Raw genomic sequence first — 19,382 nt, forward strand, 5'->3', positions numbered from 1 at the left:
CATCCCTGTTTTTACCATAAGTCAATATTTTATTTGAGTTTTTCTTTTTACAAATGATCACAATGAATTGCATGCCAGTCAGAAAGCCAGGTGCCCACTGTCAGACTGCCCGTTAGTATGGAATGAAAGTGAACAATATATATATATATATATATATATATATATATATATATATATATATATATATATATATATATATATATATATATATACTTCCTTATGTTTGAGAGTTTCAGGTACCTGTAAAGTAATTAGTTCTTTTGTGGCAGCTGTCATGACAGTCAGCCAATATTCATTTTTCAGTGTCAAAACCTTAAGAAAGCATGAGGGTTAGGTGCATCAGTAATTAAAGCAAGGGAAGAAAATATTTGGCTCTGGAGTATTAGGGAATAAAGCTTCATGTAGGGGTTGCTAATTTTGACAACATAAATATCATCACAGGATTTGGCTTGTTATGTGCTGTGGCTGCCTTTAAGGTAGGAGGACTCTCTTAGCCCAGAGGTTTAACGACCAGAACAGTTATCAGCAGAAAAAGATGTTAGGACTTACTGTAGGTGCTATGTGTTTCTTTCTACTTGTCTGGGTCAGATTTCGTTATTCGAAGTGCTATGCATAATTCTAAAAACAGTGACTCTTTCTTAGTGTTTATGAAGCCTACCCATTCTACTAGGAATATTGTTCTTATGTTTTGGGTACTTCCTCTTTGTTTTCCTGTCTCACGTTAAAACGAAGAAGAAGTATGATTGAATCAAGAGAATTGTCCTTTTTTCTTTATCTTCTCTGTTTACCAGAGGTTGGCTTTGTTCATTTTTTTAATATGTGTTATTTTCACCACTGTTCTAGTAAGATTAAGGAAAGGTTCCCTTTGCCTCTTAGGCAGCCTAAAATGCACTATTCAGTTTATTTTATTCCAAATTTACTGTAGAGTTCAGTAATCAAGGCGGAGCTATTTGGTGATTTTCTTTTCTTTCCCTGCTAGGATTCCATATTCCACCTCTTAAAATCTTTTACCTTTTAGTGTGTGTTAATAATTTCTTTTGGATTTAGGCCCCCAGTTTTTTTTTTTTTTCAAACATTTTCATCTTGCTTCTTTCAGCGTCTGTTTAAACAAGTATGTAATATAATGAGAGACAAACTAATAAAATTTCTCTTCACGCAATTTTGGAATTCGTTTATTATTTTTACATTAGCTTTGCTTTCCATGAAAGGTGTTGCACGGAAATTAATCAAACAGCTGTCCTTAATTGTTAAAGTAGCTGATTTTGCGACAAACTTTTTCGCAGAATATCCAAATAAACTATTAATTTTTTGTGAAATAAATATTGTTACTTTTCTCACCACACAGTTTTCATTCTTCAGAATTAATGAAGGATGTTAAATCTGAAAAAAGGCAAGCATAAAGTTTTTAATTTATATGTAAAAATAGTTAATACTTGTGAACGTCAACTATTTTTTATCTCGTCATCATTAGATAAATTTCACATAACTTAAGAAGAAACTCCTATTCACATCGCTGCTTTTCTTTATCTTTTATTGCAGTTGATGAGCTAAATTTGGATGAACTGTATTTTCTCCAGCTCAGGTCTTGTTTTCCTCGGACTCTTGTAGATTTTATCGTTTATCAAAGAAAAGCCTAAAACATTGTGAGCAACTATAGTAGTTTTTAAAAGTATTTAAAATGTTTTGACCTCAAAATTGCAAAGTCAGTTATACATTCCTCGCTTGCTTATATGGTAAAGACAGGTCCCCTTGATTTGTTTACGGCAACATCAAAAGTGAAGTGGCTGTTACCATGAATTAAACTCTTGAATTTGCGCACTGTTAAAATTATAATGTAAATAACACATGAGGTATGCTTACCCAGTACTCCCAGTGGTTTTACTCAAATTCTCTCCAAGAACATAAGAATGGCTTTGGTGTACTACTATAGATTTTTATGTTGTCTGCTGTATATTATTCAAGAGTAAAGGCACACTGAACCACCTTGCAGGAGAAAGAGAAGTCAAGAGGAAGCGGAAGAGAAAACTGAAGAAGAAATAGAGATGGAGCTTCAAAACTTGGACTAATATTTGATGAGCAGTGTACTGTAACATTTGAATGTTAGCTAATTATTGCTGTTGATAACTGCACAGTATTAAGTATATGTTGCCATGTTGCTCCTCTGACGCGTGCAAGATGATCAATGAGAAACAAATGTGGTTTTTCAGACTCCGCTTAAGGTTTTGGATAGTCTAAATTAGAAGAACATTACATGGTAGTGTTCATTACTCGCTGATAATCATTCCATTAACTTTAATTGGAGTCCATTACATTTGCCTTTCTCTTTTTATATGCTCATTCATATTACCTCATGAGGAATATGAATTTGGTAATACATAAGAAAGTTTATAACTTTTTTGTATAGTTTAGTCATTTTACATCACCCTAATCACTAAAGTTTTTTTCTGTGTCTCATTAATTTTGTTTATTCTTTACTTAGTGAATGTGAATGCTCTTGAGAATCTTGTTCCCAGTCCTTAAAACAGATCCATGCTAATTTTTCCTAAGCAGATTATCAAGAATATTTAAAGCATTACTAATTTTCTGTCTTATTTTCTAACTACAGTGTAGGAGTTAAATTTCATTGAACATAAAGTTCTGAATCTGTATGTATGGCGGCTGCTTTTTATTTTTTATAAATAATGAACGTTTCCACCACCATTTTCTAAGTTCTCTCTATTCTGTTATGTTGTAGATTTATTAAGATCCCAAGTGGAATCTCAATCTCAGTTACTGATCCAGTTTACATGTTCTTTCACTTAGTTGTTGTTACTGTACACTAGTGAATTCTGCGCATGATTCCCAGTTTACTAGAGCTAAGCTCTTAAGTGGCGGACCGATCACTATTCTTGAAGGTGAATGCAAGTTTTGGGGGGGAATGATAACATCAGCAAATACTAATAATGATAAACATTCTAAAGAGTTATAGTGCTCATAAACTCAGCATAAATATCAAATGCATTAACACATAAGTTTTTGCAACTTTTGGTAATGTACTCAAATTATTTTATGACATTTTTCCTCTTATACATTAATTAGGCTTATTCTCTCAGCAACAGGAGACACTGGATGATAACTTTTAACTTTCTTACAAGGCTTCTTCTTTTAATTTTTTGGACAAGAAAAGTTGTTACTTACGACATGGCTATGTTAAAAGCCATTGAAATGTATACGGTATCGACCTCAGTTTTAGAAGTTCACTCAAAGGATAAATCTTTCTACATTAAAAATGCTGAACTAGGCAAAGGCCAGGTAATTTTTTTTTTTATTCAAAATCTGTCATGCAAGACCTTCTGTGAGAGGACTCAGCTTACTTTCTATAACCCTCAATTATTTGCCTGATCTTTTGATGTACAGATCCCATTTGTGGAGCTCTGCTGGCCAAATTTTTGTCAAAGTCATATTTATCATCTCTTATTTGCCATCACGGCATCTTTATCTATAGTGAAATTCACTGTGTGCAGAGTACGTGTATAAGTTCACGATCCCTTATCCGAAACCCTTGGAGCCAACTGCGATTCGGTTTCCGGATTTTTTCGGATTTTGGAACTGATGCTTGCTCCTCTAACGGGGTCTAGAGCAGTACCCCAAAATCAAGCATTACTATTGCAGCAATGGATATTCACCCCATAATTATTGTATTTGATAACGGTCATCCGATATCATGTATCGTGTTACCATTTAAATATTGTCCCCTAAACATGACTTCATTACATATCTCGTGTATCGTGCGAGTTGTTTTTTCAGCAGTTTACACTTCATTTCATTAATAATGCATATTGTTGACTAATTAAATGCCAGTCTTCATACACTCAGCCGGGCTTACCAAAATTATGGCTTGTCTGATGATTTATTACTGTTTCTTTTAATCAGCAACCACTTATTATTCCATAGAAACCATTGACATAAACAACAGCAAGCACTAACATGAACAACTGAATTGAGATATAGCTGTACGCTGATGTTAGTTGCTATAGCATATTTATTAAGAGGTGGGTTATAGTTGTTGACCTATAAAACTTGCTAATTCTCAATGGTGACTTCCATAAGTCGAAATAAAATAAATTTTTAAGTTGTTGGGTGTAACGTTTTGGAATAGGCGAAAGTAACGTCCGAAACTGGTGAAATCACACCTTTACTATATTCAAAATATATTGCACATATATAAATATATAGGTAGCCACAGTTTTTAAACCAGCTTTGTTATTTACAAAAAAAAATGTCTGAATTGTTTCATTAGCAACTTACGGCAGCAAGGATGTCGGCAACACGGAGCAATAAAGATGTCGGGTAAACTGAATCAGCTGATGAGTTTGCGAACGTAAACATTACCAGAATGCCAATGGGGCATGATTGCAATGTTCATATTGTATGATATGATAATACATGCAATAACTGGCAACAGTAAGTAAAAACAACAGTGTTATTAAAATTATAATTATTTTAAATGCAACCTGACTTTGACTTTTGCAAATGGGTACAGTTGGTGTAACAGCCTCACTGGAGCCAAGCATTTCACACACATTTTGGTGGCCTACCTGAGTCGTCTTGCCAGGTTACACCCAAGTGGCTCAAGGAGACTTACTTCAGATGTTGGTGCGCCAAACGAACCGTAAAACTGACACTACACCTTCTACAAAAATAGAGGGTGGCTGGGTGGTTGGAGCTTTTCAGTTTTTAGGATTCCAGACAAGGATTATAAATGTACTTATGAATTAGCATAGTTTATTAAATTTTTAAGTGATTAAGATGTATTTCTTAATTAGTTATTTTGGCAAAGATTAGTTTTCTATATTATTACCTGTTATCACTGTAGGTCTTACTGTGCTAGTGTTTAACTTGGATTTTATAGAACTGATTTTGTGTTACCCAGGCAATTTTGAAGATTTACGAATACTGATTGTGCTTAGTCTTCTGTCTGTTGTCCCACATGAAATACTGCCAACAGTTTGCTATTCTTTCTAGAATATGCTAAAAGATCTTTGTAGCGTCATTATGACCCAAGACCTCAGAAGATACTTTCTGAATACCATAAGAAAGCAATAGGAATACTCCAGACAGGGCTAGAGAAAATGAGTTTTCAGTTCTCATGACTTCTCTGGCTCTGAAAGATGCTCTTATTGCGAAGTATGCACCCAGGGATTTCATCCTAGACCAGAACAACTTACATTTTTAGGTTTTTATCTTATTCCAGCCACTGTTGGGTTTATCCCATAATGCTACCACCGGTTCTGTATTGCACTGTGTAAAAATAATACTGTACTCCACACTGAGTAAGAGAAGTTAATGTGACACTATTCCCATTATCCAGAGTAAGGGGACACTAACACCTTTAGTGTGGAGCCAGGATTACTCCTCAAAGGTAAGAGGCATCAATTTTCAACCTTTTTATGAATCTCAAAATTAAGAAGACATCTCTAATCGGTGGCCAGTATTTGTCTAGTCAATGAAAGACGAGTTTGTTTAGCTTGCATCCAGGTCGCTCTGGTTCAAATGTTATTTGTTGTTTCTTGTGCAGATAATGTTATTTGATTCTTATGCAAGCAGAACACCATCAGGCTGTGCAGATGAACTTGTTTTCTCTCGTCACACCATCTGCTACTTTCTAATCAGCTCTGGCCTCGACGATTAGCTGCTATACCAGTGGATGAAATGAAGGATCATATAATTTTCTTACTACTTGGCAGTAGCTCGATAAAATGAGCAACAAAATAAGCAGGAGACCTTGTAGTATATGTTAATGCTTGGAAACCAGAAGACAGGCCAAAGCAAAACTAGGAACTAGTTGAAAGTATAGACAGTAAATAACTCTACAACAAAGATGATGGCTTTTTGGGGACAACTATAACATCAATGACCCCATAATCTATAGTTATAGTTTTGATTGTGAAAATACTAATGATATGCACAAACTGACCTGTGGAACATTCTTTTAAGCAGTGATGGATAATTACCAAGTTCTGTGGATATCTGGATGGGCCCTATGTAGAGGCTGTTGCCAAAGGAAACAAGCACAACTGCAAAATTAAAGGCCTTGTGTGTTAATATTCTACAACCATGATGAATTGATAAAGCACTGAGAATATTTTGACATCACAACTTCGTAGGCCATTGATGCTACTAAATTAAATCATTCTAATATGATGTTGTTAAAACAAATAAGTAGAGTATATATAAAAAACCAGATTTAGTTGCATAGTTACATTGTTATCCCTGCAGCTAAAATTTCTCTCACTTATCTGCTAAATTTGGACATACAATCATATCTGTTAGAGGTACCAGCCTTCACAAATGGGTTGATGACCCCATATATTTAATCAGTGGAGTGTAAACTATCTGCCATGGAATACCTCTCTTGATCTTTTCATATCCAGATATTTTGGATGTGAAGATTGTGGAGTTTCTTTCATTTCCTGATTTTCTGTCTTCCAGCTAGTTTCATGCATCTGAAGCTAATTAGCAAATTTCATGTCAATCATAGGGGGAGAGGTTAATCCTACTTATAGCACTGACTGCTTTCTCATTTCCTGCCACACCAATATGAGCAGGAACCCCGCAAAACTTGATATTTTCCACATCCTGTTCAGTGCACATTCCAGTAGCCTGCTCACTAGCTGTGTACCTGGTCTGCAGATTGGGCTTACTGATGGCAACAGGGTATTATTGTTCTCTCTCCTCACCATGGCTCCTTGGGGTCACACACAGAGGGTTTGCATGACCTACCCAGGGTGGGTTAGCACAACCCATGCACTAGTCACACACCCAGTCTCCAAATGGGGTTTAAAGCTGTCTTCACCTCTCAATCCATCCATGGGCATATGCTCTTGTGCAACCCACTCAGCATGGGTTAGAGCAGTTGGTTTGCTAGTTGCATACTCTGTCTCCAGACAAGGCTCACTGCTAACATTGGGATGCATGTGGTCCTCTTGATCCTTCCATGATTGGAAAATCATGGCGGACAAGTGTGCAATAGCACTCTGCTCACTGCGACTCCTCGAGGTCGCGCAGAAAGAGTTTTGTGAGGCCCACTCAGTGGTTTGTGCAATTATTTGCTTGTCACATACCCAATCTAGAGACCAATTTTCTGCTGGCAGTAGGGAAATTTCTCCTCCTCAGCCTTCTTCGGCTTCATCCCATTGTCAGGATACACAGGGCTGGAACACCCCACCCCTCCATGACACCATGGCCTCGCCTTCCTTCAACCAGTCCAACAGCAGGTCATCAAGAGAGGAGCCATGGCTAAGGCTGGGAGCAGAAAGCAATTACTTCTCCAGTCGATGCCAAAGCATCTACATCCAGCTACTCAGCAGAGTCACTGAGTATGGCAGGTCCTACCCCTTCAGAGCCTACTTCCTCTGACCTGGACCATCGTTTTCAGGGGATCGTTGCACTCATTTGTGAGCTCAGTGGTCTCAGGGAGGCAACCTCTGCTTTAGCTTTACCTTCAGTTTCTCTTTTGGAGTGGATGATTGGTTCTATTCCAGTGGTGAAATCATCAGCTAGGCTTCCTTGGTCCTGGATAAATTGAGACAACAAACCCTCACCTTTAATTAAGCAGAGGCCAGTAACATGGAATTGGTCATGATGTCAAGTATTCAAGCCATTTCTTGGCTAGACGTGGCAGGGCACAATGACCATACTCCTTATGAAGAATCTTCTCTCTCAATTCTAGCTGAAGGAGAGAAAATTGTTGGTTTCAGGAGGTGAGACCCTTACCCTCATGGCTCGCCAGGCCTCAAGTTTACGGGCTAAAACCATCCTTCATAGATGAAATGCAATCCTATCATTAATGTTGAAGGAGGTGTCTCATGAGGGGAGGCCCTCTTAGAGGAACAGCTCCATTGTTAACTCTACTTCCTACTTTTCTCCAGCAAAGTTAGAGGCAGATGTTGCTGTCAAAAGGGAAGAGACATGAGATTCCCTAATTTCGCAAGCTGCTGCCCTCAAGTTGACCCAGGGGAGCAGACCTTGGATGTGTTCTCAGCCTAATCTTCCACCATCTTTAGGAAACATCAGCAGTCAAAGCTTTGTAGGGACCCTATCCTGACTTTAAAAACAAAGGGCAGGGATACATCTCGGCCCTCTTACTCCACTTTCCAAGGTCAACCCAAAAGAGTGGGCAAGGGCAAGAAAGTGGGGGGGGGAGGGAGGGGAACTGCCACTTACTATTGGATGATTTGGCAGAATCAGGGAGCAGAGGACTGGGTAGTTTTGGTTCTGAAGGATGGTTAAAGACTCCCCTTCAGGAACTGTTGACCACTTCTCTCCCCATTGGTAATCCAATTCCTGATGTACCAACCAATCTTGACCAAAGCCCAAGCTATGTTAGAGGAAGTTGAGTTTATGCACCAGAAGGCAGTGATTAAAATCATTCACGCTCCCTCCCTGGGCTTCTACAGCCACCTTTTTCTTATGGAAAAGGCTTCTGGGGGTTTGGAGACTTTTCATAGACCTGTCACCCTCAATACCTATGTCAAACAAACCCCCCCTCACAATGGAGACCACCTGTTCAGTGTTGGTATCCACCAGGGAGGGAGACTATATGGTCTCAATTGACCTTTAGGATGGTCCTAGCCTCCACAGAGGTGGCACTACTTTTGGATAAATAGCATGCATCTTCTGTCCCTTTGCCAGAGTCAAGGGATTGTTATCAACTGGTAGAAATTTAATTTAGTGCCCAAACAATCAAATACCTAGGCATGATTCTGAATACTATGGAGGTTCAGGCCTTCCTTGCACCCCACCCAATAGACAACCTCAAGGCAGTGGTAGGATGCTTCCTAGGGAAAAACAAGCAAATAGCTTAACAGTGGCTAGCAGTCTTGGGTCATCTCACATCTCTGGAGAAACTAGTTCTGAATGGAAGGCCTCACTTATGCTACCTCAAGTGGTAATTGAAAGACACTGATCTTTCCCAGACAACCAGGGAGTTTGGGAGGATTTGGCATGGTGGTTGTCGTACAGAAATCCTCAGCAGGGGATCTCCATACATTTGTTACCTCTAGACCTACTTATCTTGTTGAAGGCCTCTCAAAAAGGTTGGGGGTTCATCTGGAAGGAGAGTTCATTTCTGGGACGTGGACCCCGAGCCTACAGACATTATATGTTAATACTCTATAGATGAAGGCAGTATGACTTGCACTGCAGACCTTCCTACATCATCTACAGAGGCACTCAGTGATCATGAGCAACAGCAGCTCCAAACTAGCCTACATAAGCAAACAGGGAGGAACAGTGTCCCCTGATCTGTGCCTTCTAGCCATACAGATGCAAGAGTGGGCATTGCTGTACCTGACAGAGTTGAAAGCCAGTATACTCCCAGGAAAGAACATCATCGCTAACCAGCTGAGTCAACAGGGTCAAGTCATTGGGACAGAGTGGTGCATCTGTACCAGGCAGTGGCAGACAGTCAGTTCAGGTTGTGGGGACAGCCGATGATCAGCCTATTTGCCACATGGTTGAACAACACTTCCATCATCTGTTCCTCTGTTCCAGATTCATGGGAAGTGATGCAAGATGCATTTCAACATCTAAGGGACCTGTGCAGTAATGGTGGTTTAAGTAAGACTCATTGTCGTTTTCTTTATTTATTATAAAATGAGCGGTAGAAAATATGGGGTGGCTCTCTCAAACACTGTCTCCCCTAGAATCCTCTCAAACATCTCACACACATGGTATTTCACACAAACTCCATGTACACAGGTAACCAGTTAATATGGTGTTTAACAATTGCCATAAATGACAACTAGACAGCATAATGCATCTTAGGAATGAAATAGAAGTCACTGGAACATGATAAAAAATACCTAAGTTAAAATTATTAAAATAGTTCTCAAGTAATAAAAATAGTGTGTGGCAACATATTTTGCATATGTGCTTTTCCTATCACAAGGACAGAGCATGTAACACTCTTACAGTAGCTGTGGGAGCAAAGGTGACATTGTCAAATACCGAGGTCTTTGACCAAAAAGTGTTTACCTTTCACTACCTTTACAGAAAAATGCCTCACGTCCAGACTTTGTCATCAGAATTTTTTCCACGAAGCTCATTTTCCACTCCATCTTCTCGCTTCAATACCTCTCAACAACTAAATAACACATTACTGTTACATTCATCAATCAAGCAATCATTTCCTGTGGCACCCATGGGGATCCATAGGGCCTCAATAAATTCACGCTGCCACATTCTGTCCTGGGCCAACTCCTCAAGATTGCCACAACACTCATCTCCTGCTTCCCACCTCATTGCCCTCAACCACGTCTCCTATGGCCTGCCTCTACCTCTTCTACCAAGGGCAACCCACCCTGGTGTATCTTGTACTATTCCCTGTCTAATATACACATGGCCTAGCCACTTCCAGCATGAGAACCTAACATACTCATCGACTGGCTGCACCCATTACTTATCTAATTCTGCAGTTTGATATCCTGTCCCTCCAATTAATTCCTAATATTCTTCTGGGCGCCTTGTTTTCAAATGCTAAGAATTTATTATCCGAAGTCACTGTACTGTACCATGACTCATGCCCATAAATCAAAATACTACTAACTATTACCAAATTTTGATTTTTGTATGCACAGAAAAATTCCTATTATTCCAAATATTTTTAAGCATCCCCATTGCCTGATGAGCCTTTTTTAATCTTTCCATTAATTCTGTGCTCAGAGAACCATCCTTATCTAAATAAGTACCTAAATATTTAAACTTAGGCACTTGCTTTACAACCATGTTAGACAATTCGGTGCTTTTTCAATATTCATATTCATGATTTCAGTTTTTCCACTGGTATTTATAACCAAACCAACCTTTCGACCTTCACACACTAGACAATCCAACTCTCTCTGCATCTTTTCTGGTCCCTCGCAGATCAAAACTATATCATCAGCATAGTCTGAGTCAAGAAGTTTTCCATTTTCTCCCCAGAGTATACCTGCATCCATTTCTCTTTTAACCCTTCTCATAACGTAATCCACGACCAATACAAACAACAGAGGAGACAGAATACCACCCTGAATCACACCAGACCTAACTTCAAACGGATCACTCAAAACAACTATCAACCATCGCTTTACAAGATGTGCCCTTGGCATTTTATATTACCACTGGAAGGGTGATCACATCCAAATGTGTAATTTTCTTATTAATGAAATTCTGGGAAAATTTACATTTGTATTAAGTGGTATATTTTAGTAGGTTTTACCCATTTATTACAGATCACAGAGCTAAGTGGAATTATGTGAACTGGATCTTTTCTTTGAATAAACTTTTCTCTTGAAATGGCAAATCTCTGATTCACTTAACAATTGTAGTTAGTCATTCCAGTGTACTACTGGTTAGTTTATTATTACCAAATAAATATGCCCTTGTGGTAATTATGTATGTACAATAACAAAATGAAATGTTTTAACTTTGCACGTAAATGAAATACAGAATGCTAAGCAACCAGTATCCTCTTACACATCACTAATAAAGCACAGGACTCAGCTATAACAATGTGAGAGCATTATAATCTACATAGTTAGCACTATGATTACACAGCATACCATATTTTATGTTCTCACTTTATTCAGTAATAGGACAGTGCAATTATGCTTCTTTAAGAACAGCTTTGCAGAATAAGACCTTGTTAATTTACCACACTGGGAATGAAAGGTTAGATTTTTACAGTACTTCGAGAGTATTGAACCTGAAAAGACTGCCCAGGTGTTTAGATTAGGATGAAGCTATGCCATTTAGTAATGATGTAGTATTGATACAGGGTAGGCTTTTAATTAGCAGATAGCATTTAAGGGTAAAATAAATGTGTGATTGTTGTGTGAAATGTAAAACTTTAATGAGTCAAACAATGTTAATAGGCTCTAATCAGTCAATTTTTCATGTTTTTGTGATTGATAACAAATAGTATATATACGAGAGTAAAAATTTGACTTTTTGAAATAACACTACCACATTGGAAATTTTTATTGCACTGTTGACTACATTTGATGTTGCCTGTATACTGTATAGTTCATTGTTCATTCATTCTATTTACTACAGATCTGTTAATTGTTATAAAAAAACTTAAAACTGCCATTAGTGGCCCTGTAAGAAAAAGTTCTGTACTTTTTATCCACAAGAGAGAGTGATCTAGAAATCCCCTACAACTACCAGCATTGAGAGTTATCGTGCTTGGATGATATGTTACCATCTGCACTGAGTGGCGCACTGTATAGGGAATGATATACTCTTCTGGGTTCATAAGAGCAACAGTGTTGCTGAATGGGGTTGCTAACCATGAAGTAGTTAAACATAAATCCCATGTGCGCCTATTAAAAGAGAAAGCATTAATAAAAACCTGGTCTGATTTGTAGCTTTAGTTTACGTGGGTTGGAAAGAAGTTCAGTAAGTAGCGAAATGCAAACGGCATTATGGAGATTTCAAGTAATGAACTCTTTATTGTTGTTAATCTAACAAAAAGTATTGTATATCATTGACAGTATTGTCTGAAATGATAAGGGCCACAATTGTCAACCTGAAGGGGTACAAATGAAGTAAATGGGATTGAGAAATTAGCTTATGGCATAATACGTTATTTTTCCTGAGAATCCAGTTCTATTTTATGTATGTACAGTGTTTCCTGGTTGTTACTGTTGTTTTTTGCGATATACATAATAAACTTTGTTTACCCTTCCCCACTGTGAAAAGAAAAGGAACTGAAGTTTTTCAAGATTTTTATTCGATTAGTCATAACTGAAGGATAACTGGTTACTGAATATGTTGCCACTCAAGTCATCTTTTGGGTTGGAAATCAATGAAACTCCAGTCATGGGTTTGGAGGCAACTTTAAACTGTATCCGTCTTAGTAATAGTTTTAGTCTTTCTATAAATGTTCTTGTAGTAATGTTTATAGGCTGTTTGTTATATTGTACACATATTAAGAACACACTCTGTACACATTAAGTCTTGGAGTAAAAAGTACAGCACTAGAACTTACTAATGTCACTGTTGAGTTTTAAAGTAACTTGCCTTAGGCAACTATGATACATATAATGTGGTAATTGGGTGGCCATGATTGTTAAACCCTAACTAAAACAACTAAACAAAAATTACCAAATTATAATGAGATTTTCATTTTTAAAGATTACTTTTGATGTCTTAAATTTTGAATATTAAATTTTTCTCAATTTTTCTATTTATGCTTGTTTGATGTCATTCATGTTTGATGATATATGAAAAATAATGACATCTTGCATTTTGGTTACTTTTACACTAATTTCAATAAAAACACTTATTTTGTTGTATTAATCAGGCACCGGCGAGAGTTGGAAAAGAAGAATTTACTTTTGGAAGAGGCACAGACTCAAACCTCTTCTCCAGGTGGATCGTCTATACGATCTGGTTTCAGGAAAGTATCAAACCTGCTACAGGTTGTCCCAATGCCTATGAGTCTGCCTCGCAGAAGATCCGTCACGGTCCTCCAGGTGAGTATAATACTGTAGAAGTAATTTTACAAAAGTCAATCTGTTGTGAATAGGATTTTCAAATTTTTAGGCATATTTCACAAAGAATTCTTTTTCTGAGGTATGAAACAACTGCAACGTCGTCACTGAAAAATAGCATTCATTGTAATTGCCTTTCAGTCCTAGAAATATAGCATGAGTATTCAGTTTTATTTGTTGCTAAATTCTGAGCACAGAAAATTACATTACTTGAGTTTAGCTAAGGTTACTATAAGACAGGTAATATAATATCTATGGGATTAATGTCTGCTATTAGCACTTACAGACATATCCATAGGATTAATGTCTGTCAGTGCTATTATTTAATAAGACATGTACAAAAACATTACCTGACATTAATTACACATTTAAGAGAAATAAATCATAGGCTGGAGAAAAGTTGATCAGTGGAAGTAACTAAAATTGATGTTCATGGGCAACCACGTGCAGAAAATAACAGGGGGAATTTACTAAGCAATCTTGCAATCAACTCAAAATCTTAGCCCTTTGTTCTTCATGAAATTTGCAATGGTCTCTTAAAAGGAATTGTCTTGAGAAAGAAATAGCATTTGAGCTTAGTTTCATTCCAAATTGCAATAGTATATGTAGAAGTTTGCCGCAGAATAATTATAGGCAGATGTGTTATCCCTCGTGCATGCTGTCTGAGCAGTAAAATATTTAAAAATAGTTAAAATCACCATTTGACAAATTGAATTCCTCAGAACTGAGCTACATTAAAAGGCTACTCCCTTATGGAATGTGAACTTCCACCTAAGAGAAGCATTTGGTGAGTGGTCTAAAGTTGGGTTTACTAATAAACCAAATTAGTAATTGGTGTTTCCATATGCATGAGTTCTAAAAATATTGAATGCATTTATTGCATGTAATATTAAATATTTTGGTTATGTATCACTGGTTAGATTATAATTAATTATAAAGTATTTCGTGATATACATATTAAAAACCCTCGTGGTATTTAGCTTCCAAGCACTAGGAATTGAAATTCATAAACATAATGCAACCCCTCATTCCCACTGATGATATATTTACCATACATTTTTACATTTTTTTTAAATTACATTCTTTTCCTAAGAAATAGACCTTGTATAAATTTAGCATCATACGATACACATTTCCACAAATTATGCTTTGAAATGAAGTAAATATCCCTCTATCAGGGCACGGGTGTTAATTGTAAAAATTTCCAGTGGCATCATCATCTAGGTATATACAACTTGAAATTAACATCAGCTTCATGTTTTTAAGCAAATTGGTTTGTTTCTGTGTAACTAATTATAAATAGCTTAAGTTACTGCACTGGAAATCTCATATCACAGTCAACTTTATTACAGTTATAAAAAAAAAATCTATAACAAATGATAGAAGCTGGGTTTAGTAGGAGTATGCTTTATTTACGTTCTGTATACTAATCTTCACGGTAGTTTAAAATGCCTTTGTTCAAGGAAAAGGAATAAGTAAAAGTACAGTAATGATGACAGACGTTATTTTAAACTCAAACTTTATTTTTAGAGCTTTAGCCTATGACATGCTCAAAACTGTTTAATGGTTTCAGTTTATGGAGAGTACTTGCATAGGGGAAACTTCACTTTCCTGGAACAGCTCTTCTAAGCTCAAAGATCCTTCACTTGATCCTTCTGGTGTGTGTGTAAATCCTCAGTTTCTTTATTTGCAGGCGTAGTTCTCTTCATACTCCTAGTAGGTACACAACTTGAAAACAGGTGGGGGTTATTCTTCTCTAAATCTACTGTAGGACTAATCATCAATGGTTTGTTTGTCAATGTAGGTCAAGGAACAAATGGTACACCACCAACTTCATTACCCAGTAAAAAATGTACACCTTCCACAGCCAGTGAGTCCTTTACAGCAAAATTAACATTCCCTGTCACCAATTCACATGACAGGTGCAAGCAGCGTATAGGAGTTACTGCTTCTCCTCCTACATCCTTCAAAATTACTGAATTTCCTGTGAGATTCTTCTCCAACTGTGGGTGAGCACCACGAACTACCACACTAGGGTTACTCCCAGTATCACATAATACCTTAACTGGTACCTGTACACTCCCTCCTTGAGCTGCCAGCGTACAGTTATAGATAGATATATGGCTTAAAAGCCTCCAAGCTGCTCAGCCACTCACTGCTTGAGGTTACATTTCCACTGGTGGCTAAACACTCAGCTTGTTTAGTCTCAGTCTTCCCTACAGTCTCAGTCTTCCCCACACTGCACTTCAGAGTTTGTTTCACCTGGTCACCTTTGACCACTTTGACCACTTGACCACTCTTGCTGTGCCTGATAACACTCCCGACTGTAGTGTCCTGCTCTTCCACATTTGAGGCAGACAACATTAGTCTTCTGTATCTGTCTTGAGAAACTGGATGATGAGGATTTAACATTTGATTGGTGAGGGGTATTACCTTGCGTTGTATTGGTATTACCACCTGAAGGATTCCAATTAAACTTACTCCTGTAATTTGGATAAGACCTAATACCTGTGCGTTGTTGGTTCCTTTCATTATTATACTTGACATTATAGCTGCCCTTACTACTGATAATGCTATAATCTTCACTCTGTGTAGCAGCTTTGTCAAGTTTCTTAACCTCTCTCTCTCTCTCTCTCTCTCTCTCTCTCTCTCTCTCTCTCTCTCTCTCTCTCTCTCTCTCTCTCTCTCTCTCTCTCTCTCTCAAATAGGCTCTTATGTGTTCAGGAATTCCTCTAAAAAATTGTTCCAACACAATTAACTCTTTAAGTTCATTTGCAGATTTATCTTTAGCAGTCTCCAACCATCGCTTGGAACATCTCTCCACTTTGTAGGCACAATCCAAGAAAGTCATCTTCTCATCTTTTCTTAAAGATCTGAATCTTTCACTGTAATACTCAGGGATCATCTGGTAAACTTGTAGCACATTATTTGAGTACCTTGTAATCTTTACACTGATCTGCCAATAAGTCTAAATAGGCACTTCTTCCTTTTCCCACGGGAACACCCTGTAACAAGAATGACCATTTATCTTCTGGCCATCCCTTACCTGAAGCCATTTTTTCAAAGTGATCAAAAAACTCATCTGGAGCTTCTTCTGATAATTTTGGGATTAACTTTGCACTCTTACCACAAATACAGGCCCTTGATTACCTTGGGTAGGGTTAGACGGTGTCACAGGCCACTTGGAGCGAGCTTCTAATAATTCCATCTCTCTGTCATGTCTTCCTTTTCTCTTTCTCTTTTCTCTCTGTCTTCCCTTTCTTTATCTGTCTGTCTTCTTTGTCTTACTACCAGCATTCTCAGCTTAATCAAGCTTTCTTCTCTTTCCTCTCTTTCTTTTTCTGCTTGCATTTTCAACTTAATCAAGCTTTCTTCTGCAGCTATGCATCTAAGCTCTACCTCTGCATCACTTTTCTCTTTCTTTTTAACCTCAGACTCAACATTAGCTGTCATTTGCTCTTGCCTACATATAAATTCTGCCTCAGCTAAATTCAGTGTTTCTTGTGTCTTTCCTAACTCTTTTCTATCTACTTTACCAGAGTCCCTCAGTGCTTGTATTGCAATACATCTCACTTGTGCCTTAATCACACTACTAGATGCTTCACCGCCACAGGCTAAGGCTAAAGCAAACCACTGAGCTTTAGTCAGGTTGGATTCAGACAAATCTTCGATGGAAGGAGCTGCTAAAAATTCCTGAACATTGAACAGAGCCATTTTCTCTAAGTTACTCAACTAAACAACTCACAATACAATGCAAAAACAATTATGTGGTCACTTTCCTATCAAAAAGTCCCTAACACCACCAGCATAAATCATAAACAAGAGTGATATTTTGTTTTGTTCCCAGGTCTGGGCACCAATTTTAATTGTCACGAAGTGTTCCAAATACCTGGTTATTACACTTATTAATCATAGATTTCAAAACTTACCTCGCTACAGCCAGATACCTTAACCCTAAAGGCAACAGTGATCCCTTAAAAGAATTATCAGCAATGTGAGGCATCAAAATATACTAGTTTATCAAAACAATTGTGAGGTATCAATATATGTACTAAATTAATCAGCTGTAACTGTTTCCTCGATTAGAGTCACTTCAGCAAAACTGAAGGAACAAAACTTATAGCATTCTGTTTTATTCATATAATTAATTCCTACCACAGGTGGTCAATAAATGAACTTCTATTGTAAAAACTTCGGGTACAAAAATTTATTTTTAATTCAAAATTAATCAATCAAAATTCACAAGCTTACTTTAAAGAAAAATTACTATTACTTGAAAACACAAACTTAATTAATTCTTAAATCAAATTATGAAACAAATTTCAATCACTAAAATGTTAATATGTGAAACTAAAGTAAATAAGAATCTTGAAAAAACTAAGCGATTGTAAACACAAAACGTGTAAAAGTGTTAAATTCACAAAGAATTAAGCAAATAATTCAAATGACACTAAGAGCACACACTTACACGAGACATGAAAATGAAATGTAAATGTAAATTCACTAAAGTACAAATCCTTTATTATACTGACCAGTCTACTCATTAATTATTTAAACACCTCAAATTATACCATGGTATAAGTCTTAATTACAAGACCTGTTAACTGCAATTCTGGCCGTTACCAAAAATACCTTATTCCTGAAAATGCTAAATATCAGATCTCACTATAAGTTACTAATATGGAGTGACCGACAATTAATTACTTTACGTTACTTAATATTTTCACTTTTTTAAGAGAGAGAGAGAGAGAGAGAGAGAGAGAGAGAGAGAAGAGAGAGAACCAGCACAAACTGTCTCTAGTACCGGAATGACAAATTTTTTGGTCTCCAGACAAAAGCAAGACACCACAGAACATTCTACTGAAGCTGGATGATGTCATTTTAAATGCAGATGTGACCACTGAGGACACGTCCAGAATCCATATGACACAATTGCCATGTGGTTTTGCGCAATAGTTTCCTTAGAACAAGAAATCCACGTGGTTTTCTCTCTCTCTCTGAGACAAAAGGATGATGTAATAGTCACATGGCTTGAAGCAATTGTGTGTCTTAACATGAATTTTGAGTACATGACTCTAACAGAAAGTTGTTTGCTGGACCAAGCGCCCTACTCTTGTCTCGTCTGTTGACATGACTTATCGCTCAAACTCAAAACAAAAGATCCATGACATCTCCAGTCATATGAGGCTGAGTGACAATATTCTCCCACTATTACGTTATCTAAAAGAAGCTAAATTACACTATTAAATTATCTGTTCATATGAGAGCTGACGTTACAAACGACATTCCAATAATAATTATCATAACAACACAGAATATCTATCGTACATCAAAATTACTTATATACGTACAAGTGATGTATGTAATTTTGATATACGATAAATATTCTGTGCTGTTATGATAATTATTATTGGAATGTTGTTTGTAATGTCAGATCTCATATGAATAGATAATTTAATAGTGTAATTTAGCTTCTTTAAGTTAATGTATATATGTGTATACATATATATACACATATATAATCATATATATAAATATATTATATATATACATATGTGTATATATACTGTTATATATATAAAAATGGATGTATGTATGTGCGTGTGTGTTCCAGTATAACTCTGAAATGCAATTTGAGCAATTTCAACCAAATTTGGAATACATGTGACTTATTATCTGGGAAAGAATACTGTGGGGGTAAGACATCACTGGCACCAAAGGGGGTGGGGGTGGGAAGGTGGTGACATGTAAAAGTAACCAAAAATAATAGGTATGTCTAATCTATAGTTTTTGAGGTCACTGAGATGAATAGTGATGCTTCCAATGCCCTTTAAGTCCAAGTTCAGCCCTGATAGGAAGGGCGGG

At 37.0% G+C, this 19,382-nt stretch overlaps 1 protein-coding gene across 5 annotated transcripts in view; it reads left to right on the plus strand.

The window, feature by feature from the left end:
• The window catches only part of LOC136833121 (sodium channel protein 1 brain-like), a 564,124-nt gene that overhangs the window by 531,732 nt on the left and 13,010 nt on the right, over positions 1-19,382 (plus strand). For all 5 annotated transcript variants that reach the window (XM_067094770.1, XM_067094772.1, XM_067094774.1 and 2 more), the window contains one exon: positions 13,328-13,499. In XM_067094770.1, coding sequence (XP_066950871.1) covers positions 13,328-13,499 — 172 coding nt within the window. The remainder of the gene's footprint in view (positions 1-13,327; positions 13,500-19,382) is intronic.

The sequence above is a fragment of the Macrobrachium rosenbergii genome, chromosome 51 (genome assembly GCF_040412425.1).
Source record: "Macrobrachium rosenbergii isolate ZJJX-2024 chromosome 51, ASM4041242v1, whole genome shotgun sequence".
In the NCBI taxonomy this organism is placed as follows: Eukaryota; Metazoa; Arthropoda; class Malacostraca; order Decapoda; family Palaemonidae; genus Macrobrachium; species Macrobrachium rosenbergii.